The 18,877-nt window shown below is 32.6% G+C and overlaps 1 protein-coding gene across 1 annotated transcript; it reads left to right on the top strand.

Annotated features, from left to right (window-relative positions):
- The first annotated feature begins 4 nt into the window (after nucleotides 1-4).
- LOC120343975 (beta-mannosidase-like) lies at nucleotides 5-17,607 on the top strand. Its single transcript, XM_039413036.2, has 20 exons — nucleotides 5-359; nucleotides 908-1,108; nucleotides 2,135-2,301; nucleotides 2,474-2,601; nucleotides 2,832-2,998; nucleotides 3,484-3,593; nucleotides 3,697-3,849; nucleotides 4,744-4,933; nucleotides 6,609-6,762; nucleotides 7,262-7,451; nucleotides 8,340-8,484; nucleotides 9,133-9,207; nucleotides 9,650-9,794; nucleotides 10,035-10,180; nucleotides 11,212-11,349; nucleotides 12,014-12,124; nucleotides 12,640-12,745; nucleotides 13,224-13,361; nucleotides 14,710-14,932; nucleotides 15,518-17,607. Exons 1-20 carry the CDS (start codon nucleotides 135-137, stop codon nucleotides 15,720-15,722), a joined length of 3,117 nt encoding a protein of 1,038 aa, XP_039268970.2. The 5' UTR covers nucleotides 5-134; the 3' UTR covers nucleotides 15,723-17,607.
- Nucleotides 17,608-18,877: the final 1,270 nt, after the last annotated feature.

Below are 18,877 nucleotides of genomic sequence, written 5' to 3'. Positions count from 1 at the left end.
ATTTTGCATTTATTTGATTTTATGAAATGTTTTTTTTTTTCATTTGTAGATGTGCAATATTTCTGTATAGCATAGTTATTTTATATTTAGTGTTGTGTTCGTGGTAGAGTAGTAGTATAAACTTAATAAAAAACATGGGAGGCAATTTATATTTGCATTTCCCTCTCTTTATCTGTGTTTGTCTGTATGGATATCAATATGCAACGGCATCAATAAAAGTACAAAATTTGGGAGGTAATGCTTGGACTGCAGTTGGAACTTCACCACCCAGCGGTGTTATTATTGGTGTACATAAAACTTCTGTACCTGGATGCATACATACCGATTGGAATGACAATCGTCCACCAACTAAAGAAAATGTGAGTGTTTTAAAAATATTTTTTCTAATTATTGACACAAGAAAATACAACTGTGATTTGTGAATGAAAGCTTTCTGTGGAAAAATCACTAAGACTACTTTTATTTTTAATTGATGGACCATTATAAGTAGTTATCTTTTGATATGATATAATTATAACTTTGTTATTACAATATTTTAATCTTTTGATTATATGCATTTAATTCATGCACGTTTGTTTCATTAATTAATAATTTGCTTTCTTGCAGAAAACACTCTTTTAATCCTTAAACAATTAAGTTTTAATTTTTGATATGCGTTTCCTTATAAATTCTTCGAATGAATAAGTTGGAGCGCTTTTTATCCAAATATTGATTTGTGCAGCAACACTCTTTTAATCCTTAAACAATTAAGTTTTAATTTTTGATATTTGTTTCCTTATAAATTCTTCAAATGAATAAGTTGGAGCGCTTTTTATCCAAATATTGATTTGTGCAGCCTGCAGCCTGTTATTCCAATTTCATTTTAGAAAACTATAAAAAAGTCCTCAAATTTTTTTTTTATATTCAGAATCTATACTACCGCTTTAATGATGAACAATTAAGAAATATTGCAGAATATAATTGGGAGTATTCAAGAAATTTTGAAACCAATATAGATTTATTGAACCGCAAGTCACAATGGCTCATTTGTGAAGGTTTGGACACAGCAGCACATGTTGTTCTAAATGGAAAAGTACTTGGTAACACCACCAATATGTTTCTTCGATATGTAAGTTATACCATTATTTACATTTCAATTTCGAACACCACAATACTTTGCACTCAATGGTGAACTCTTAGGTTGTTTTTTTAAATGATATTTAGTGTTTTGCCATACTACTATGGTAGTAATATCTGGTATAGATGTTGTAACATTTGAGGGCCTGAACAATTTCTTTGTCTGCAACAGACCTTTGATAATCAGATTAAATTCAATTATTCCCGAACTGGTGTGTCATATTAGAGCAACGCAAGATGACTTACTTTTTGTGCATTATGATTTAAATTATCCAAATCTTATGTAAGTGCAGAAATCTTGGTGGATACACCTCATATGCATGTTTTGCCATGTTCTCAACAAATGTACAAAGCGCAATCTGAATTGGACATTTTCAACAAACACTGTCTCTCTAATCATATGATTTATTGTTTGTCCAAGAGCTTATTAATAAATAATTTAATAGGTAGTGTGAGTGATGTTATCATTGTAAATCAACTATTGAATTGTCATTTGTGTGTAACTTTTGTGCTAAAGTTCTGCCTTCTAATACTATGCAGCAGCAGCAGCTTTCTATTATATTATGCTTTTATCAATAAACATAATGGCAATTGTGGGTTAGAATTTTGTTTTACAATTATTATGTAATCAAAAACAGATTGTTCATATTTTTTTACTTTCACCTTATATTTTCATCTTCAATTTGACTAAGGTTCCACTCACAAATAAATGATATCTTCAAAAATACTGTTTTTGAATATCCTTGTTTTTTCATTTCCTGAATATTTCTTTTGAAAATCCAACTTCACACAGATTAGTTGCAGTAAGGTTTCAACTTGTAACCGCCAATTAAAAAATACTGATACCAAATTTTAGCATAGTCTATCTCACCTTCTTATTACTGCAACTGAACTAAAATTCACTGGAATGCAAAATGACCTTAGAGTTATTAAATATATACCTAAATTTCGGAAACACGACACAAAACTGACAAACAACTAGAAAAAATAATTTCAAATTCTTGTGTATATATCCTAGAAATTCAATGTTACTGGTCTTCTTCAAGAAAAATTCAACCGAATTATCACTTCTTTTGAATCCGCTGTGCGTGTTGTTAATGCAACCAGAAAAACTCTTCCATATTCTATTCCACCAGAATGTCCTCCTGATGTACAACATGGATTCTGTCATCCTAACTTAATAAGGTAATGGGAGAAATGGGGGGTTAACCCAGTTTTAGATTTTGAACTTTGAACTTTGTTAATTAAAATTTGAACTCAAACTGACTCAACTTGTGAGGTATATTTTTGGAAATTTTTTTGTTGTCACATCCACTTTCATCTTCTATCTTTCATTCAACTATCATCTGCTTTACAGAAAGGAGCAATGTTCTTTCTCTTGGGATTGGGGACCTGGATTTGCAACTCAAGGAATTTGGAAACCAATTTATCTTGTTGCTTTCGATGAAGCTGTATTGTCAGATGTTGCATTATATTATGATTGGGGTAATATATTTAAGAATAAGATTTTGTAGTCACTGGAGAAGATTGTGAAAAATGAATTGTCGAGTTTTTACCTCCGTTTAATAACGAAAGCTGTATCCAAAGACAGTCAAATATTTCCTGTCAATTTAGTAGGATCAGCCTAAAAATTAACTTTGAAATTTGTTTCCTTTTTACTTAAATATTCAGAATCAGCAATTCATACCTATTTTAGATTCATATGTTCTTTTTAGACGCTGAATTACTTCATGTCGATGCAAAATTCAATGTTGCCACAAAAGATGTAGAGTACAAAGGAATGCTGTGGATTTTCATTGATGAATTGAGCATTAAAACTTCTTATCAAACAACTGTGAAATCATCTCATCCAATATTTTCTGTCACTAAAAAGATATCTAAAGTAAGGTTTTATTCTGCTTCTCAAATTTTCAAGGACTTGTATTATCGTATGTGGTAGCCTATTCACAATTTAATTTTATTTATTGATTAAACTGCTCCAAGGCTTGCACCAATTGTTTTTTTATGGTTCGAAATTTACGCAGTGATAGTTCAAGTCCTTTACTTCACAATTTGAGATTTTATAGATAGGTATTTGAAATAGTTTGGTGTTCTAAAATCCTGTTTTGCATCATTAGGTTAAAATATTCAAAATCAATTTGAATTCATGCAAATATATGCTCATTTTTTAGTGTTGATAAATTATGGTTTTAAAAAAACTAAAATAAAATTATACTGGAAATGGAAACAGGCTTTTTTAATTTCATTTATCGTTATAGAAAATATTTCAAATATCTTCCAATTGAAATTTCATTTTTTCGGAGTTTTTACTCTATATTAGAACCACTTTATCAACAAATTTGATTTTATTGATTGACACTTTTGCAGAATTCTGTAAAATACTGGTGGCCAGCTGGACAAGGCGATCAAAAGTTATACAATGTCACTGTTAAATTTGAAAGCACCGGGAGCAAAGACATTAGTAACAAGACAGTATGGTATGTAAGACTGATTACCACTAAAAGTGTTATAACTATTGTTATAACACATAACTATTGTTATAACACAGAAATGTACATTAATTTTTCATATTTTTTTTAGGTTTGGATTCAGAAAAGTTGAGCTTGTTCAAGAATCCATCAATAACTCAGATGGTTTAAGTTTTTACTTCAAAATAAACGATAGACCAATATTTGCAAAAGGATCTAACTGGATTCCTTCAGATTCATTTCATAATCGTGTGACATTAGACAAGTTGGTACAATAGGTTCACATAGTTATCAATATGCATGCCTCAAATTTACTTTTACCTTTTACCTAATGACAGTCATATGTCATAATATACTTATGTGTATCAGGTGCAGAAAATATCAAAAATAAGTCTTTTTTTTTTTAAAGCGTATATTTTGAAATGCCATCTGAGTCATGAGTGCATTTTTATATTTCAACTACGTCAAGATAGATTTTGGTTGATCTGTTTTATACGCTCCTCATTAGTTCAAGACGCAAAAGAAATGACGTGAATGGAAAATATTCTGAATTATTTATACAATGAAGAATTTGTCTATTAAATATATTTAATCATGAGTGCATTTGAATATCCTTGACATATTTGATCAATTTATAGGGAACTCACATTCACTCCTGGAATCTGAAAATAGTGAAAACATGCCTCACAAATAATATAATATAGCCTGTAGAACCTCAGAATATATCTCAAAATCAGTTATTTTTCCAAAGTTCAATCGAAGCTGTAAAGTTTTAGCCTGAATTCTGGTTTACCTCATGTTTTTATGGATATTAGTGCCAAAGTGCCAGTGTGTCAGTGCCAAAGATATTTTTTAATTCTCAATAGTTTTAAGTGAATACTGAAAAAGACAAAATAGTCGTACTCTTGTCAGATTCCTGTGTGTGTGTACCAATGTGGAGGTAACTAATTTTGTTCGCCTACTTTACATCAAGTTGTGTAAAGGGACTGAAGCCTATGGGCAGGGGGAATAATCACTTGGCTAACACAGACAGACCCCGAACTTGTAATAGAACTAAAATAAAGAAAATCGGAATAAAATTATGGCCTAACCCTAACCTGGTACACACTCTACGGGAGTACCCTAATTTGTGTGTATTTATTGTTATTTCATTTTTCAGCTACACAAATTTACTGCAATCAGCAAAAGATGCAAACATGAACATGTTGAGAGTATGGGGAGGCGGAATTTATGAAACAGATGATTTTTATCATATCGCTGATAAAATGGGAATCATGATATGGCAGGACTTTATGTTTGCGTGTGCAATGTATCCTGCAGATGCCGGATTCCTGGCCTCTGTATCTGAGGTTAGTTAGTAAGCTCTGTTTACGTTTAGTGTAAGATTTTCATATATGCATTTTTTTTAAATAGCTCAGAAGTCTGGGAAAATTTTCACCAGATTCTCACAGCAAAATCTATTTGAAGATGACTTTGGCTCCTGGCTTCTAATTGAAGGCTTTTAACTGAGAAATATGGCTTTGACTCCAATATCAAAGCATATCTACCTTTCACAGCTCTTCTTTGAAAACAATCAGTATGTAGATATCATGGATAGATGGGTGCACTAAAAATTAAGTTGGTATAGTTGACCCAATTTTGTGTGGCAATGTCTTTTCAAAATAGTTTTTGAATATATCGTTTGAGAACAAAAAAGTAAATATTATCGTCCTCTCGACACAAGACATATGTTGAGGAAAATTCATGATTTAGGGAGAATGAACGCTGAAATAAAAGATGTTTACGACTTAAATAACACATCACGGTTACCTTTCATTTTGCACCAAAATCATATCTCTGAACTTAAAACTCAAAATTTCGGTTCAGAAATTTTAATGAAAAAGAATCTATTGAGAAGTTTCAAAAATTTTATTTCAATCATTTTCGGCTTTGAATCTCTTGTAGAAGTAATTTATTTGGAAAATGCTACTCTCATATTATGTACTTGATAAACTTCTTCGAAAATCGAGAATTTCAGTCATAACTTTGTTAATCTGTATGGATTTAGAGGCTTTTGAGGTCGCAGGTCACTGACCTTGATATTATTCACTATGCCGAATTATTGCTTTTAAATCCAATCCATTACTTGAATCTATTTCATGCAACTTATGCAAAAATCAATACATCACACTAGGCTAATCAATGTTTCTCATTATTGACATTATTTGTTCTGAAATGACAAGTTGTGTTGCTATTCTATTAATAATCTTCCAAACTGCGTAATAATCAATAAGTTAGGGTCATCAGTATGGCAAATAGAGTAATCAGTGCTTATAACTAATAAAAGTAATCAGGGTTCTAGGTTAAATTGTAAGTTCCCAGTCTTTCTTAGCTCACACAGCATTTACTTTATGTATTATTAATCACAATCCACAGAAAGAAAGTTCGGCTTCTTAAATTATGATAAGAAAAAGTTGAATAATATAAGCTTGTTTAACCAATGAGATATACGATTATTTTGTGAACATAAACGATAATAACATTACTTACTCTGTTCTAATCAGTCATATTTCTCTCTAGATCTAGACCACTGGTTCTCAACCAGTTGGCTATGGCCCACTTCTGGGCCACGGAAAGATTTTGAGGCGGGCCACAAAACTATTAAAAATTGTTAGTTTTATTGCTATCTCTATCCTTAACTTTGGTTATAGTACCAATGATTGACGATGCTGTTGTTTGCTACTGAATGGTAATTTATTAAAGGGAAAGTGTCCATTTTCACAGAAAGATTTTTTTGTAGTTTTTCCCTTGCAATAAAAAGTTAATGGGCCAAGAGAATTTTTGGGCAACGCAAATGGGCCACGATTAATTATACAGATTGGTATCGGTATCGGCTCCTTGTGGACGCTCCCATTCTCCCGGCCCGCGAATGTCTTTCCGCACCCAATTTTGGTCCCTGGTCTATCAACTTTGGAAACCACTGCACTAGACCATAACACGTCTTTCTAATTTATACTTTTTGATCTAAATCTTTTTTTTTCACAGGAAGTAAATGAAACAATTTGGCGTCTCAAATCCCATCCGTCTATTGTAATATGGGCCGGAAATAATGAAAACGAAGCAGCATTAGGAACTAATTGGTACAACACAACTGAACATTTTTCTCGTTATAAAAAGGACTATATAGCACTCTATGTTGGTAAGTGAGAATAAGAAAGCTCGCAATTGAAATACTAGGCAATTTGAGCCACATTGTGATGATTAACAATCACAGATAGAGATTGTATTTTTATTGTGGGAGAATGGAAAGCCATAATATGAACGTCAATTTTCAGATTCACAAGCTTTGAATGTGTCAATTAGCGCAAGGTTTAAGCCAGTGGTTCCCAAACCGCGGCCCGATTCAATATGGCCCGCCGAACTTTATAAACACTTTTATGTTTTTTTCTTTTGCGTTCTAGATACCGCCGATTGTAACATCATTATCACAGTTTGCGCATGTGTTTATTCATAACAATTCTATTACACCGTATCCTAATTATATGTACCATTACCGGTATCGACCCCTTGCGGGTGCTCCCCACTCCTGGCCTTTGATCATTTTTGGGTACCACTGGTCTAAGCAAAATCATTGCTTCTGGCATTTTTTTTCTCAGAAGCTGACCATTTTTATATTTGTAAGATTTATCATTCAACAGATACCATTCAAAAGCTTGTTTCATCTATGGACAGCAGTAGGCCATTCCTAACATCGAGTCCGACCAATGGTGAGGAATCAAAAACAGAGGGATGGGTTGCTAAAAATCCATACAATGTACATTATGGTGATGTTCATTATTATAACTACAATGATGACTGTTTGGACTGGACAAAATATCCAAAGACAAGGTATAAGAAACTTTGAAAATATTGATCAGATGATGCCTATTTGCATTCACATCGCTGACTACATTTCCTGTTTTTATTTATTCTATCCAAGTCTTCAATTTACAGCTTTTCTAGGCCTACACCTGGTGGACTGGAAACCAGACCAACACGAATTGTTCACTATGTTATTCATAATGTTCCTTCTTTCTCTGTTCTGGATTATCCCTGTCCTATAGGTCAGGGCTACTCAACTGGCTGACCACGGTCTAAATCAGGAACTTTGCGTATTTATTTGGGGCGGCATCTGCTTTTTGCATTTAAACCATTACCATTGTACTATTCTCCTCCCGGTAAAGTGAAGCCAATGTAAAGCAATATTGAACATAGCTCTTGTATTTTGTTAACGGTTGTATTTGAAGTTTGTTTGCATAGTGAACTGTATTTTTCGGAATGTCCAGACCACAGTAAATTTTAAGTTATGTATACCGATCTTTGCTGAAAATAGTCATGCCATACGCTGTTCTTCGTGGTCTCTCAATGAAATAAATATCAAGAATAGCACAATATGAAGCATTTTAATATTTCAACTTATACTAGAGCTAAATTATTTAAGTTCTATTATGAGTTTGGGGACAGTCTGTGTTAGTAATCCGTTCCTTTACACAACTTGATGTAAAGTAGCCGAACAAAATTAGTAACCTCGATATTGGTACACATACTTCTGGAGCGTCCCTCACTCAGGGTGTAATAAATTGGGAAGGCAGTGCTGAATGATTCTGGTCTTTGTAAAATGAAATAACATCTTACGTAGCAGTGACCCCTTATTTAGAGCCAGGTTCAGAGTAAATAGCTTATAAAAATGCAATATGATAATAGCACAGTAACAGAATATAACATGTCTCACTACAGGTTTGCATCAGAATATGGATTCCAATCATGGCCTTCTATCGAAACATTAGAACCTGTTACATTGGAAGAAGATTTATCATGGACTTCTAAGTTTGCTAATCAGAGAAATCATCATATGGATGGAAACAAACAAATGTTAAATATGGTTGGTTTTATTTTTTACACACGATTTGTCTGTTATGTGTTAGTTAGCTTTTTGACTTATTGATTTGGCATTGGTAGGATTATGTGTACCGAAACAGTGTTAATAAGAAAAAGGTTGTCAGCGTTACGGGGTAACTAATTTCAAATATGGGAATTGCTGTCATGATAGGATACAATTTACGGTACATACCGTATTTATCCCAGGGTAGAGAAAAGCCGCTAAGACGGCTTAATCATATTATAGCGAATCACAGCCTCTCGTCTGGTTACCAGTCCATGTCAGGTATGTGATTAGTTAGCCAATTATTTGTTTTCTGATGCATGGACAGTGGAGGAAGCCATAGCCTAACAACGGTTACGTGAACCACCGTACGGCGGCGAGGAGTTAGCAATGTTGTCGTATCTAATTATCCTTCACAGGATTTGAACTTGTTAACCCACGCTTTGTAATCAGAGGTGCAGTGGCGAGTGTATTCCTAATGCTTAGCACAATGTGCCACACTGCCAAGCTAGCCCATGCTTGTCTCAAAAGTGTTCTGTGTGGGGATACAATTATAATTTTGTTACAAAGCTGTTTGACTCTGATATAGAGCTAGAGGCAATAATTCCAAGTTTCAATACTCCTGCTCAAAATGACACCTTTTTCCAGATGGCAATGCATTTCAATTTACCAGCATCGAAAAACGAAATACAAAAATTCGAAGATGAGATATATCTATCACAGGTACTTCAACCTTGATATAACATATCCTGTAGCCGATTTGTAGACTACATTTTGACAGTATTTCATTTACGAAAAGGAAAAGTTTCATAATTAGGTATATGCACTACTTTTAATAAATGTGATACATTAATGTGTTTTCATGCACATAATAATGCAACCATACGGCTGTTTGTATTTAACATAAACTCTCATCTTTGATTTCAACGGATTTCATCATATTATGCAAAGTTTTGGCTAAACAACCCGAGCAGAACAGATATGATTTCAAGAAATAGATTTTTAGTTAATGCCGCCTTTACATCAAGCACTCAAATTACAGTTTTATCATCCAGGTTGAAGTAGTAATGATAACTTGGCAAAGGGCCAATCAGTAGTGTTATTATATAGTATTTGTTTTCTGTGAATGAAAAATCCATCTTTGATCTCTGCTTATTTACTACAGATAATGCAAGGATTGTGTTACAAAAGTCAAACTGAATTTTATCGCAGAAGTAGATCAGAGATAGTAAATGGTGAAGGACATACCATGGGAGCTTTATATTGGCAACTGAACGATATCTGGCAAGCACCCACTTGGTCTTCTATTGGTGAGAAAACATTTTTGACCCTCAGTAACTGTTATCATCATGCTAGTTTAAACTAGTTCTCGAAAGTGAAAATGAATTTGTGAGACATTGTATATTACAAAAGCAGTGGAAAATTCTTGAGCTAATAAGGTCATAAAAATCAATCCCACAATGCTTACATAGTTACATACAACACACAACCACTGATCCTTTTTTAATCAGTTTTCCTACTTTTTTTATTTTTTTCTACTCCTGTTTTAGAATACGGAGGAAAATGGAAGGTTGTACATTACTTTGCCAAGAAATTTTTTTCAAATGTTGCTTTGTCTGCATATGATGATGATACAACATTGACAATTTATTCATTATCAGATGAAAACGCACCAATTGAACCAGTTACATTAATGGTATGTTTTTGTCACTGGTCTTTAGTTTTACCTAATGAATGTACAATTTTAAATTTGCAACGAAATATATAACAAATAAATTGGCAGCAATCATTGAAATTCATGAAGATTGAATTTAATACTGCAGAATATATCGCGTCTCTAATTCTATGTTTCTATACATACACACAACTGTTTGATGGACTTTTTTTCTATTTTTTTTCATGGTCAGATGTTGAATAAATTCAAATACTTGAATGACAAATTTTCAGATAACATTATTCTAACTCATTTCTAAATTCAAGGTTTTACTATGTCGAACGTAACCCGTTTCGATAATTTAATTCGGTATTGACTGAGTGAATTCGTTATGGATCGGTCTCGGAAACTATTTTAACAGACTCGCGTGTAAGGCAATTCTGTGTTCAACATCCCATAAAAATGTTTATGTCAAGAATTTTACCATCAACTTTTTGCTAATATGGGGTGTACTAGGGCAGAGCTACTCAACTGGTAGACCGGTGTCCGAATCCAGACCTTATTCATTCGGTATTCGATTCGGGCCGCGTCTAATTCTTTATTTTGGATGATTAGCCACTTTTTGAAGTTTTTTTTTATAAAATCACTTTTATAAATTTAAATATATACGAAAAGAACTATAACGCCATAATAAACAATCTTGATTAGCTAATAATCATTAGTCGGCCGAGGAAGTTCGCGTTCAAGGATGCCGAAATATAATTTCAGGAAAGACCGGACCCAAATATTTTGAAGTTTTGTATGTGGATCTTCGGTAAAAATAGTTGAGTAGCCCTGTACTAGGGTATTGTGTATTGAACTGCAAGTCCTTTCTCCTTGTTTACTTTCTACTTCTGATTGGTATGTGTCAGTTGCCTCTTGCCACAAGGAGGCTTGACTGAGATAGTATTATAAAGATGAATAAAAATATCATAATCTCCTTCCAAAAATATTATTTCCGTGGAAAGAGATTATGTTATTTTTATTTAACTTTTTGTTAATCATTCTTTTTTGTTATATATTGATGAAACAAGATTGAAATGCATCAGTGGAGTAGTTTTGGTGTCATCAACACATGGACACAACCATTGTATATAACGCCTCAATCATCTAAGCTTCAATACCAGAACAGTACTGGTACAATGTTACATTATGGAGGATGTGATTATAAGGTGAACAAATATTTGCTCGGAAAATTTTCTCAGTAACAAGTGTCTTATTCTTTGTAGCATATCAAATGGCTAAAAATATTTTGAATATGTTTTAAAATAATCGTTTTGAGTATGGGAATAAATTGGATCATCATCAGGTCAATTTCTATTTAATAAGTTTGAATCAGGGGATGCAAAAAGTGATGGACACTGATTGAATTGCCATGATACTTTTTATACCTTCCAAAAATTAAATGTGGATCTTAATGGTCATACTGTGAGCCTTCAATTGCCCAAAATGATAGTTTTTCAAATGAAAATATTCAAGTCAGCATGTTAGATTCAGCTATGCTGGTATGGTACTGGTATTGCTGGTTCCCTGCCACTCCCGTGGTGTTATGAAATTGGGCAGACTGCAGAAAAGATAAAAATTTCAGTCTTTTTGAAAAATCAAGCTCCTGTCTTAATCGCAACTCGTAAAGAGTGTGGATACTAGACAAACCACAAAAATTTCATTTATTACATTTTCAATTGTAATTAATAAGAATGATTTTTTGCAATAATAATTACGTATGAAAATAACTCGTATATAATAATATTCCTCCGAGTGTCTTTTTTAATTCACATTCATTTTTCTTGAGTTTTTCTTTCCTATCTGACAACAGTAATATATTTTTTTTTTCAGGAATTATGCTATTTTGTTATCTACTTGAAAGAAATTCATGATGTTGCACCAACATTTTTCTATCCTGTACCATTGAAAACTATTGAAGGACTACAATCTTCTAAAATAGAGGTATCGGAACAAAATCTGTTAGCTTTTTATTGTTTATTATCTCTCTTATTAAATATATTTAATTGAATATTTTACCAAAATAGGACTTGATTTAACGTTTCAATTTCCCATACAAACTTGTTGTGCTGTTGCTATGGTTACTCAAAGCCCAGACTAATAATTTACACAAAAAATCGAGAAATTTGAAATTTAAATCTCACAAAGAAATCGTTTTGAAGAGGATACTGATGTTACCCCTGGATCGAGCTATGTTTTAGGAAATTTCAATTGATATTCCACAAATTTTGCTCAATTCAAAGAGATCTAATCCGTGTAACAAAGTTTGTTTCCTCATCTTCATTACTTCAGATGATCCTGGTTTATTGTCATTCTATTTGTTTTAATATGATTTGGTTTATCTCTACTATGAGCCAACGGAGGTGTTTACAAAAAAATTGGCATGATTGCAAAGCTTTTATGTACTTTAGATGGATATCGCTCAATGCTTATCAGAATAAATTTATATCATATTACAGATTAAAAGTGTGCAATTGATGAATGAAACATTAAGTGAATTTCAGATTGTTTTGGGATCAACAACTCCTGCATTCTTTGTATGGTTGGAAGCTACTGGAATAAAAGGTGGAATGAAATATATTTTATACAACAGTAAATTGCCAATTTTATAACTAATTGTTTTTATGAATAACTGTAATGTAACATAACAAATAGCAATAAAATTTAGTTATGAGAGAAGTAATTTTCAAACATTCTGTAGATATTTACTCTTCTATCAGGAAGATGCTTTGTTTCTCTCTTTCTAATATTTTGAAGTGGCGGTGTAACATCTAACTAATAAAACATCTTCTGCATTCAGTTATAAATATAATATAAAAGTATCATTGGAATTGATACCCTGTACATACAGCCATATCATTGCATTGTTATTCCTTAATATTAATTTAAGTCAATCTGAAACACTGACATAGCTCCCGACACTTTGGCCACGAAACCAATGTGTTTTTTATGTCAATTTGAGAAGGAAATATAATGTCATGAATGAACTACTTTGTTTTAATTACCATTTTAACAACGATCTTCACAAAAACATGATTTTTAGGTCGTTTTTCTGACAATGCATTTCATATGTACAAACCAAATATCACTGTATCATTCTATGCATGGGAAACAACAACTACAAGCCAACTAAAATCTTCAATCAAAATCAAATCATTGTCTGATGTAAATACAAGTCAAGGTAACGTTTCTGATTGTTTCAATCTTTTTAGACATTATGGCTGGTATCTAAACATAAGAGCTACTACCTAAGATTAGGAGGGAAAAGAATTATCTTTATTACAGCAAGCATATTTCTGAATCGTTGTACTTGGACGTACAGTGTTGCTTTTAAAAATAGTCTGATAATGTCAAAATGGTTGGAGACTTTTTTTGCCCTCACATTTTAATGCAATCTAATTAATTATTGGAATTAATAATTCCAGTGTATTCCAGTGAATCCAGTAATTCCAGACGTACAGTGCTGCTTTTAAAAATAGTCTGATAATGTCAAAATGGTTGGAGACTTTATTTGCCCTCACATTTTAATGCAATCTAATTAATTATTGGAATACATATCATTATGAGGTGTATGGGTACTCCTGAAGTATGTGAACCAAGATGGCGGACACCGGAACGTAGTATGTGTACCAGGTTAGCGTTAGACCATAATTTTATTCCAGTTTTCCGTATTTTAGTTCTATTAAGAGTTCAGTGACTAGCCAAGTGACTCCCTTTGTACCTGAAAGTATGGCCTGACCTTCACCTGGTACACACACTACGTTCCGGTGTCGGTCATCTTGGTTCACATACTTCGGGAGTACCCGTGTATGTACTAATGATATTTGCGTTTCACAATTTTATCCTATTTATTACATTTTCAAATATTTACAATTGATTAAATATGCAATTATTAATAGTTATGAATATGTGAATTTGAAAATTAACAAAAACTATACCTACTGTCAAAAATACTGCTTATTTGTAATGCCTCGCATTCGAGAAATATGGCAAATACAATATTTTGCCTTATGTCATTCATTCATGTTTGCACAAATTTCAATTTTGGCATCATTTGTAGTTATTGTGTAAATCAAATGTAATTAATAATATCAGAGACCAAAAATGCCTAAATTATAACAAAATTATAAATATATCTTCTCAATAATGCATCGGAGACCATTAGATCAATCAAAAAATGATTTTTACAACAAAAATTCATAAGCTGCAGTTATGTGTACGATTTGTGTAGGTAAATAGCAGAGACCAGTCTTGTTGCTTTGCTTTAAAATTATCAGAAATCTCACATACAAACAGGTAGCTAGGCTTGTATAAGTGAATTTATAAGTGATTTTTAAGGGACACGATGATTTGTTATCAGAGTGCTCATAGCGACGTGATTGTGTTCATGGTGCTTTTAAACAACCACTATTAGTTTGTGACCTCATAATACCTGTTGCGAAGTTGAAATAACATTTTGTTTCTGATGTTTCACACTCTCACCTGTCTATACGTCCATCTTGTACCTGAATAATATTAACTTTATTTAGATTACCAAAAAGAAGATCATCGCGACAAAAAACCTCAAATATTATTTGTTGCTGATGATGTTTATGAAGCAGATAATATTTCTGATGATGATGATGAAATAAGTGCTACAGAAATTGATAATTTGTATTGGATGGATGGAATGGAAGCACAACTCATGTTTGGAATATGTGGAGTTCTTTTCATCATGTTCTTTGCTATTATGTTGGTCTGCGTAGTTATGAGGTACGTCATAATTTTATCTTCTCATTTCTCACTCTGTGGTCTGAACACCAAATATAGAATAATGATTAGTTTGAACTCTCAAACTTCCACCATTAACAATTAAACAAACAAGCCGCACAGTGTTTTCTTCCATTTTGGAATGTTTTTATTGTCTGTTTGAAAAGCAGAAAATTGAAACAGAAGTACACATCAGAGCTACTAAGTGCTTTGAACTATGTGAATGCAATTATTTCTACATGCCGATTAAAAAATTAAAAGTTAAATCCCAATTCTTGATGTTTGAAAATTTATCTATAAAGATTTTTTATTATAAAATTATCAAGTAGTCTCGAACTTCATTTATCGCAAAGTTAACCATCATTGGACATACGCTGTGTACCTTTGAATAGAAGTGTTATGATGACTATTATCTTTCATTCTATGTAGCCGTAGGCTCAAAGGTTGTTTTTTTGAACTGTTGTTTCAATTAGGGATATTGAAACTAACAAAAACTTCAACTAATCTCAAGAGGCTTGTGTATTTTGCAGATATTGCGTAATATCTGCTATACATTTCTTTAATTTCTGATTATTTTTCTGTTTGTAGATTTAACAGCCCACGTCTCGATAAACCGAAACTGCCAACTCTTCAGTACAGTTCACACAAAGGATCGATAGTCAGGAGTTTAGATGAGCAAGAAGAATTACTCAATACAGATGCTGAAGATGAATCTGGTGCTTTTATGTTGAAGCTAAAGAATGGTTACGGACACAACGCCAAGAATGTTGAAATCAGATTTTATGTTACTTAATTTGCTCTACAGTACTATCAAATATGCTTAATCAAACTGAACTTGTTTTGTGTTTGAGTCGGACGAGCGTATCCAGATTGTGTTTAATTTTTTATTTTGTCTGATGTTATAAGGTGTAATTTAAGTAGTACTCACTGTTTTGTTGTATAACAAAAATAATCAACGAATTTTATGATCAAATCTATTTCTTTACCAATTGCATGTTTTCTTTGCTGCGCAGTCAGTGGCTCAGTATTGATTAAGCTTTTTCCATATACATATTTTTTTATTATAATGTGCCAAATTAAACCAAATAAAAACATATGGTTATGGTACTCTATAAATTGTAAAATATTAGTGACAAATTTTTCGTTTTTTAGTGTGTTAATATGCAGCTCATATAATTTAAAAACTATTTTTTTAATATATCAAGTTTAAATTATAACTTTTTAGTCTTTATTTTTGACATTCCTGATACTCCATGTATACTTCCGGCGTGATTCAAGGTGATCCGCTGAGTGCATTGTAATTTTCAATTTTATTACTCATTTATTTTGGAGAAATAATGGCTTTTTGAATTGTTTTATACATTGTATAATCGTTTATAACAGTACTAGTAAGTGAACGAATATTTGATCCACAATACATCATGATTCATGAATTGTTAAAGCTCAAACTTGTTAATTAATCTATATATAATTGATATTTATCTCTATCATTCTATTTTCGTAAATTATAATCGCACCTGAAAGGTGGCTAATGATATCTGCTTGTATTTTATTTAATAATCTGCATCATTTTTTTGCTCTCTTGTTATATTCTTTGAGGTGTTATAATTTTTATTTCAAAAAATTGAATTTATTGAAAGCAATTTTGTAGATCATAATCCTTGTCACATAGTCTATGCAACTAAAGTTTCTGAAACTATTGGATTTTTTTTTCAATTTTGTTCCTATTTGTCATGTGTTAATTTCATATATTGTTGTTCATAGTACATCTAGATCCCTTTTTTCTAAGCGATAGTATAAAATAACCTCATATAAACCAAGACAATTTTCTAGTTGTGTCAGTTGTTTTGTCATGATATACCTGGACACTATTTATTGGTTATTTTAAATTCTCCCCATTAATAAAACTATAGTATGCTTTAGTTTGATATTCCTATTAGATTTTATTCATGGCATGACACATGGCATCACAAAGGTAACAATAGTAATTTATTCCTCTTCCGTTTTTGCAACATTTGTAAAGCGTAATTTAATTTTTATGCTGATATGTACCAAATTCATCATCACAAAATTGTTTCAATGCATAACTTGAGATTTCAAGCTCGATTTTGGGGATGTATTTTTACATCCATGTGTATCTTGCAGCAAGCAGATGGATTATAATGAACGAATGTTCATTTCATCTCATAAAATTTGTTGATATGGAGTTTTCTATCTACTTCTTCAAAAAAAAAACGTAGTTTGTGTTTTCTTCAAAAAAACAACAACATATTTTTCTTTTTCCAAAGAAAGGTTACTTTTATTTCTTGTTTGAGCCTTTTTTCAAAGCATGGGGCTTGATTATTAACTTAAATAAGAATGACACAGAAAAAAACAGCAAGAACTCACATTTGATAATTGAAAGCAATTCCCTTTATCATTCTTGGTGCACTATTTTATTGGTTATTGATTCAAGTTATTTCGTGTGCTTATCATTTTATTTACTTTCACTATAGTCCATTGTGATACTTTTCTAACTAATTTTCTGCATAATTTAATTTAGCCTTTGCATTCCAAAATTGCCTTCTGTGTTTGTTTTTACCTATGTTGCCTTCTTTAATTTATTTTGCTGGATAATATAGTACCGTAAATCATTACATATATTAGCCAAGCTGCATATAAATTTAATTATGATTATATATCTGCCTGAATATCAGAATACATTGCTTGATTACTGGTTAGATATAGATTTCCAGACCGGCTCGAAACAACCTACAGCTCTAAATTGTTGTCCAACTACACGTTTAGTACCTGTCTGAAGAAAACACTCGCCATCTTACTACCAAGCGCTGAAGGAAGGCCTTGAGTGTCAGGGTCGTGTGCTGCTGCTTTTATCTGCTTAGATGTGTACTAACTAGATAACTTCAGTAAATGATTCTCTGGCCTATGTTGTCTGAGATGTAATCTGCTGCTTTTATTTGCCCAGGTTCGTGATAACTAGGTAAATTCTGTAAATGAATTGTTGGAGACGAATGTGCCCTGAGAGGATAGTAATATAATCACTGGGACACCTAGTAGGTAGAGAATAAAATGTGATGTAATTTGGGAGTACCGTGGTTGGAATAAATCACTAGAGCGCTTGATTTTGTGTGTATTGGGTTTTGGAAGGAAGTTTCACGCCTGAAGATCACTTGAACCTGCTGGAGGTGAGTATGTTACTTTCCGCCAACCACGGTTTGTTGTGAAAGTCTCTTGTGTTAATCGCTCCGCGATTTGGCGCCTATGCTACATAGATTTGAGCCGTTGTATTGTGGTCTGTGGCTGATGCGAGACTAACCACTGCATTTGGTAGTGGTCGATTTATTTTGCGGCGGGTGGTTGATGATATGGATCGAATTTACTCCCCTTTGGATTGTAAAATATCGCAGTACCGGTATTGAGTTCACGTGCGTATTTTTCGTCTGTTGTGATTAATTTGATCATTACTTCTATGGTATGTACTACGTTGACCATGCTTAGCATGAGGTCTGGATAACTGATTATCGGTAGTCTACAGCCTGACAGTTGCTGTTTGCAGATTCAGATGTTGATACCGTTGATCAGTACGGTACCCCGGTATTCAGGTATCAGGTACTAAACTATTCTTCGCAGCTGCAGAGCTGATAAATTAAACTTAGTCAGAGAGTCGAAATAAAATGATTGATTGATTGGAGCATGTTGTAAACTTTCACAGCAACCTTTGGTTGGTGGCTATATGGGAATATTGGCTATTTTAAAATTTGCAGGCGTTGGCAGGTCATGTCAGATCAAGGCAAAACTGAATCATTCAGTCAATCCAGAAGTTTTTATTTATGTCTGTATGTAATGGAATGAGTGACATTAATCAGTTAACTGATTAAGATGATTGCAGTATCGGTTAACTATTGACATTGGATTGAACTATGATGTTGCAATATGACAGTATTACTG

This window comes from Styela clava, chromosome 5, assembly GCF_964204865.1.
Source record: "Styela clava chromosome 5, kaStyClav1.hap1.2, whole genome shotgun sequence".
NCBI lineage: Eukaryota > Metazoa > Chordata > Ascidiacea > Stolidobranchia > Styelidae > Styela > Styela clava.
This window is presented reverse-complemented; position numbering and strand designations above follow the sequence as displayed.

Excerpts from the sequence above, each read along its gene's own strand:
- LOC120343975 (XM_039413036.2), top strand. The coding sequence starts at position 135 with ATGGGAGGCAATTTATATTTGCATTTCCCTCTCTTTATCTGTGTTTGT. Across the intron at positions 3,850-4,743 it reads AATCGTGTGACATTAGACAA|CTACACAAATTTACTGCAAT; the intron begins GTTGGTACAATA and ends TTCATTTTTCAG. Across the intron at positions 11,350-12,013 it reads ATGGAGGATGTGATTATAAG|GAATTATGCTATTTTGTTAT; the intron begins GTGAACAAATAT and ends TTTTTTTTTCAG.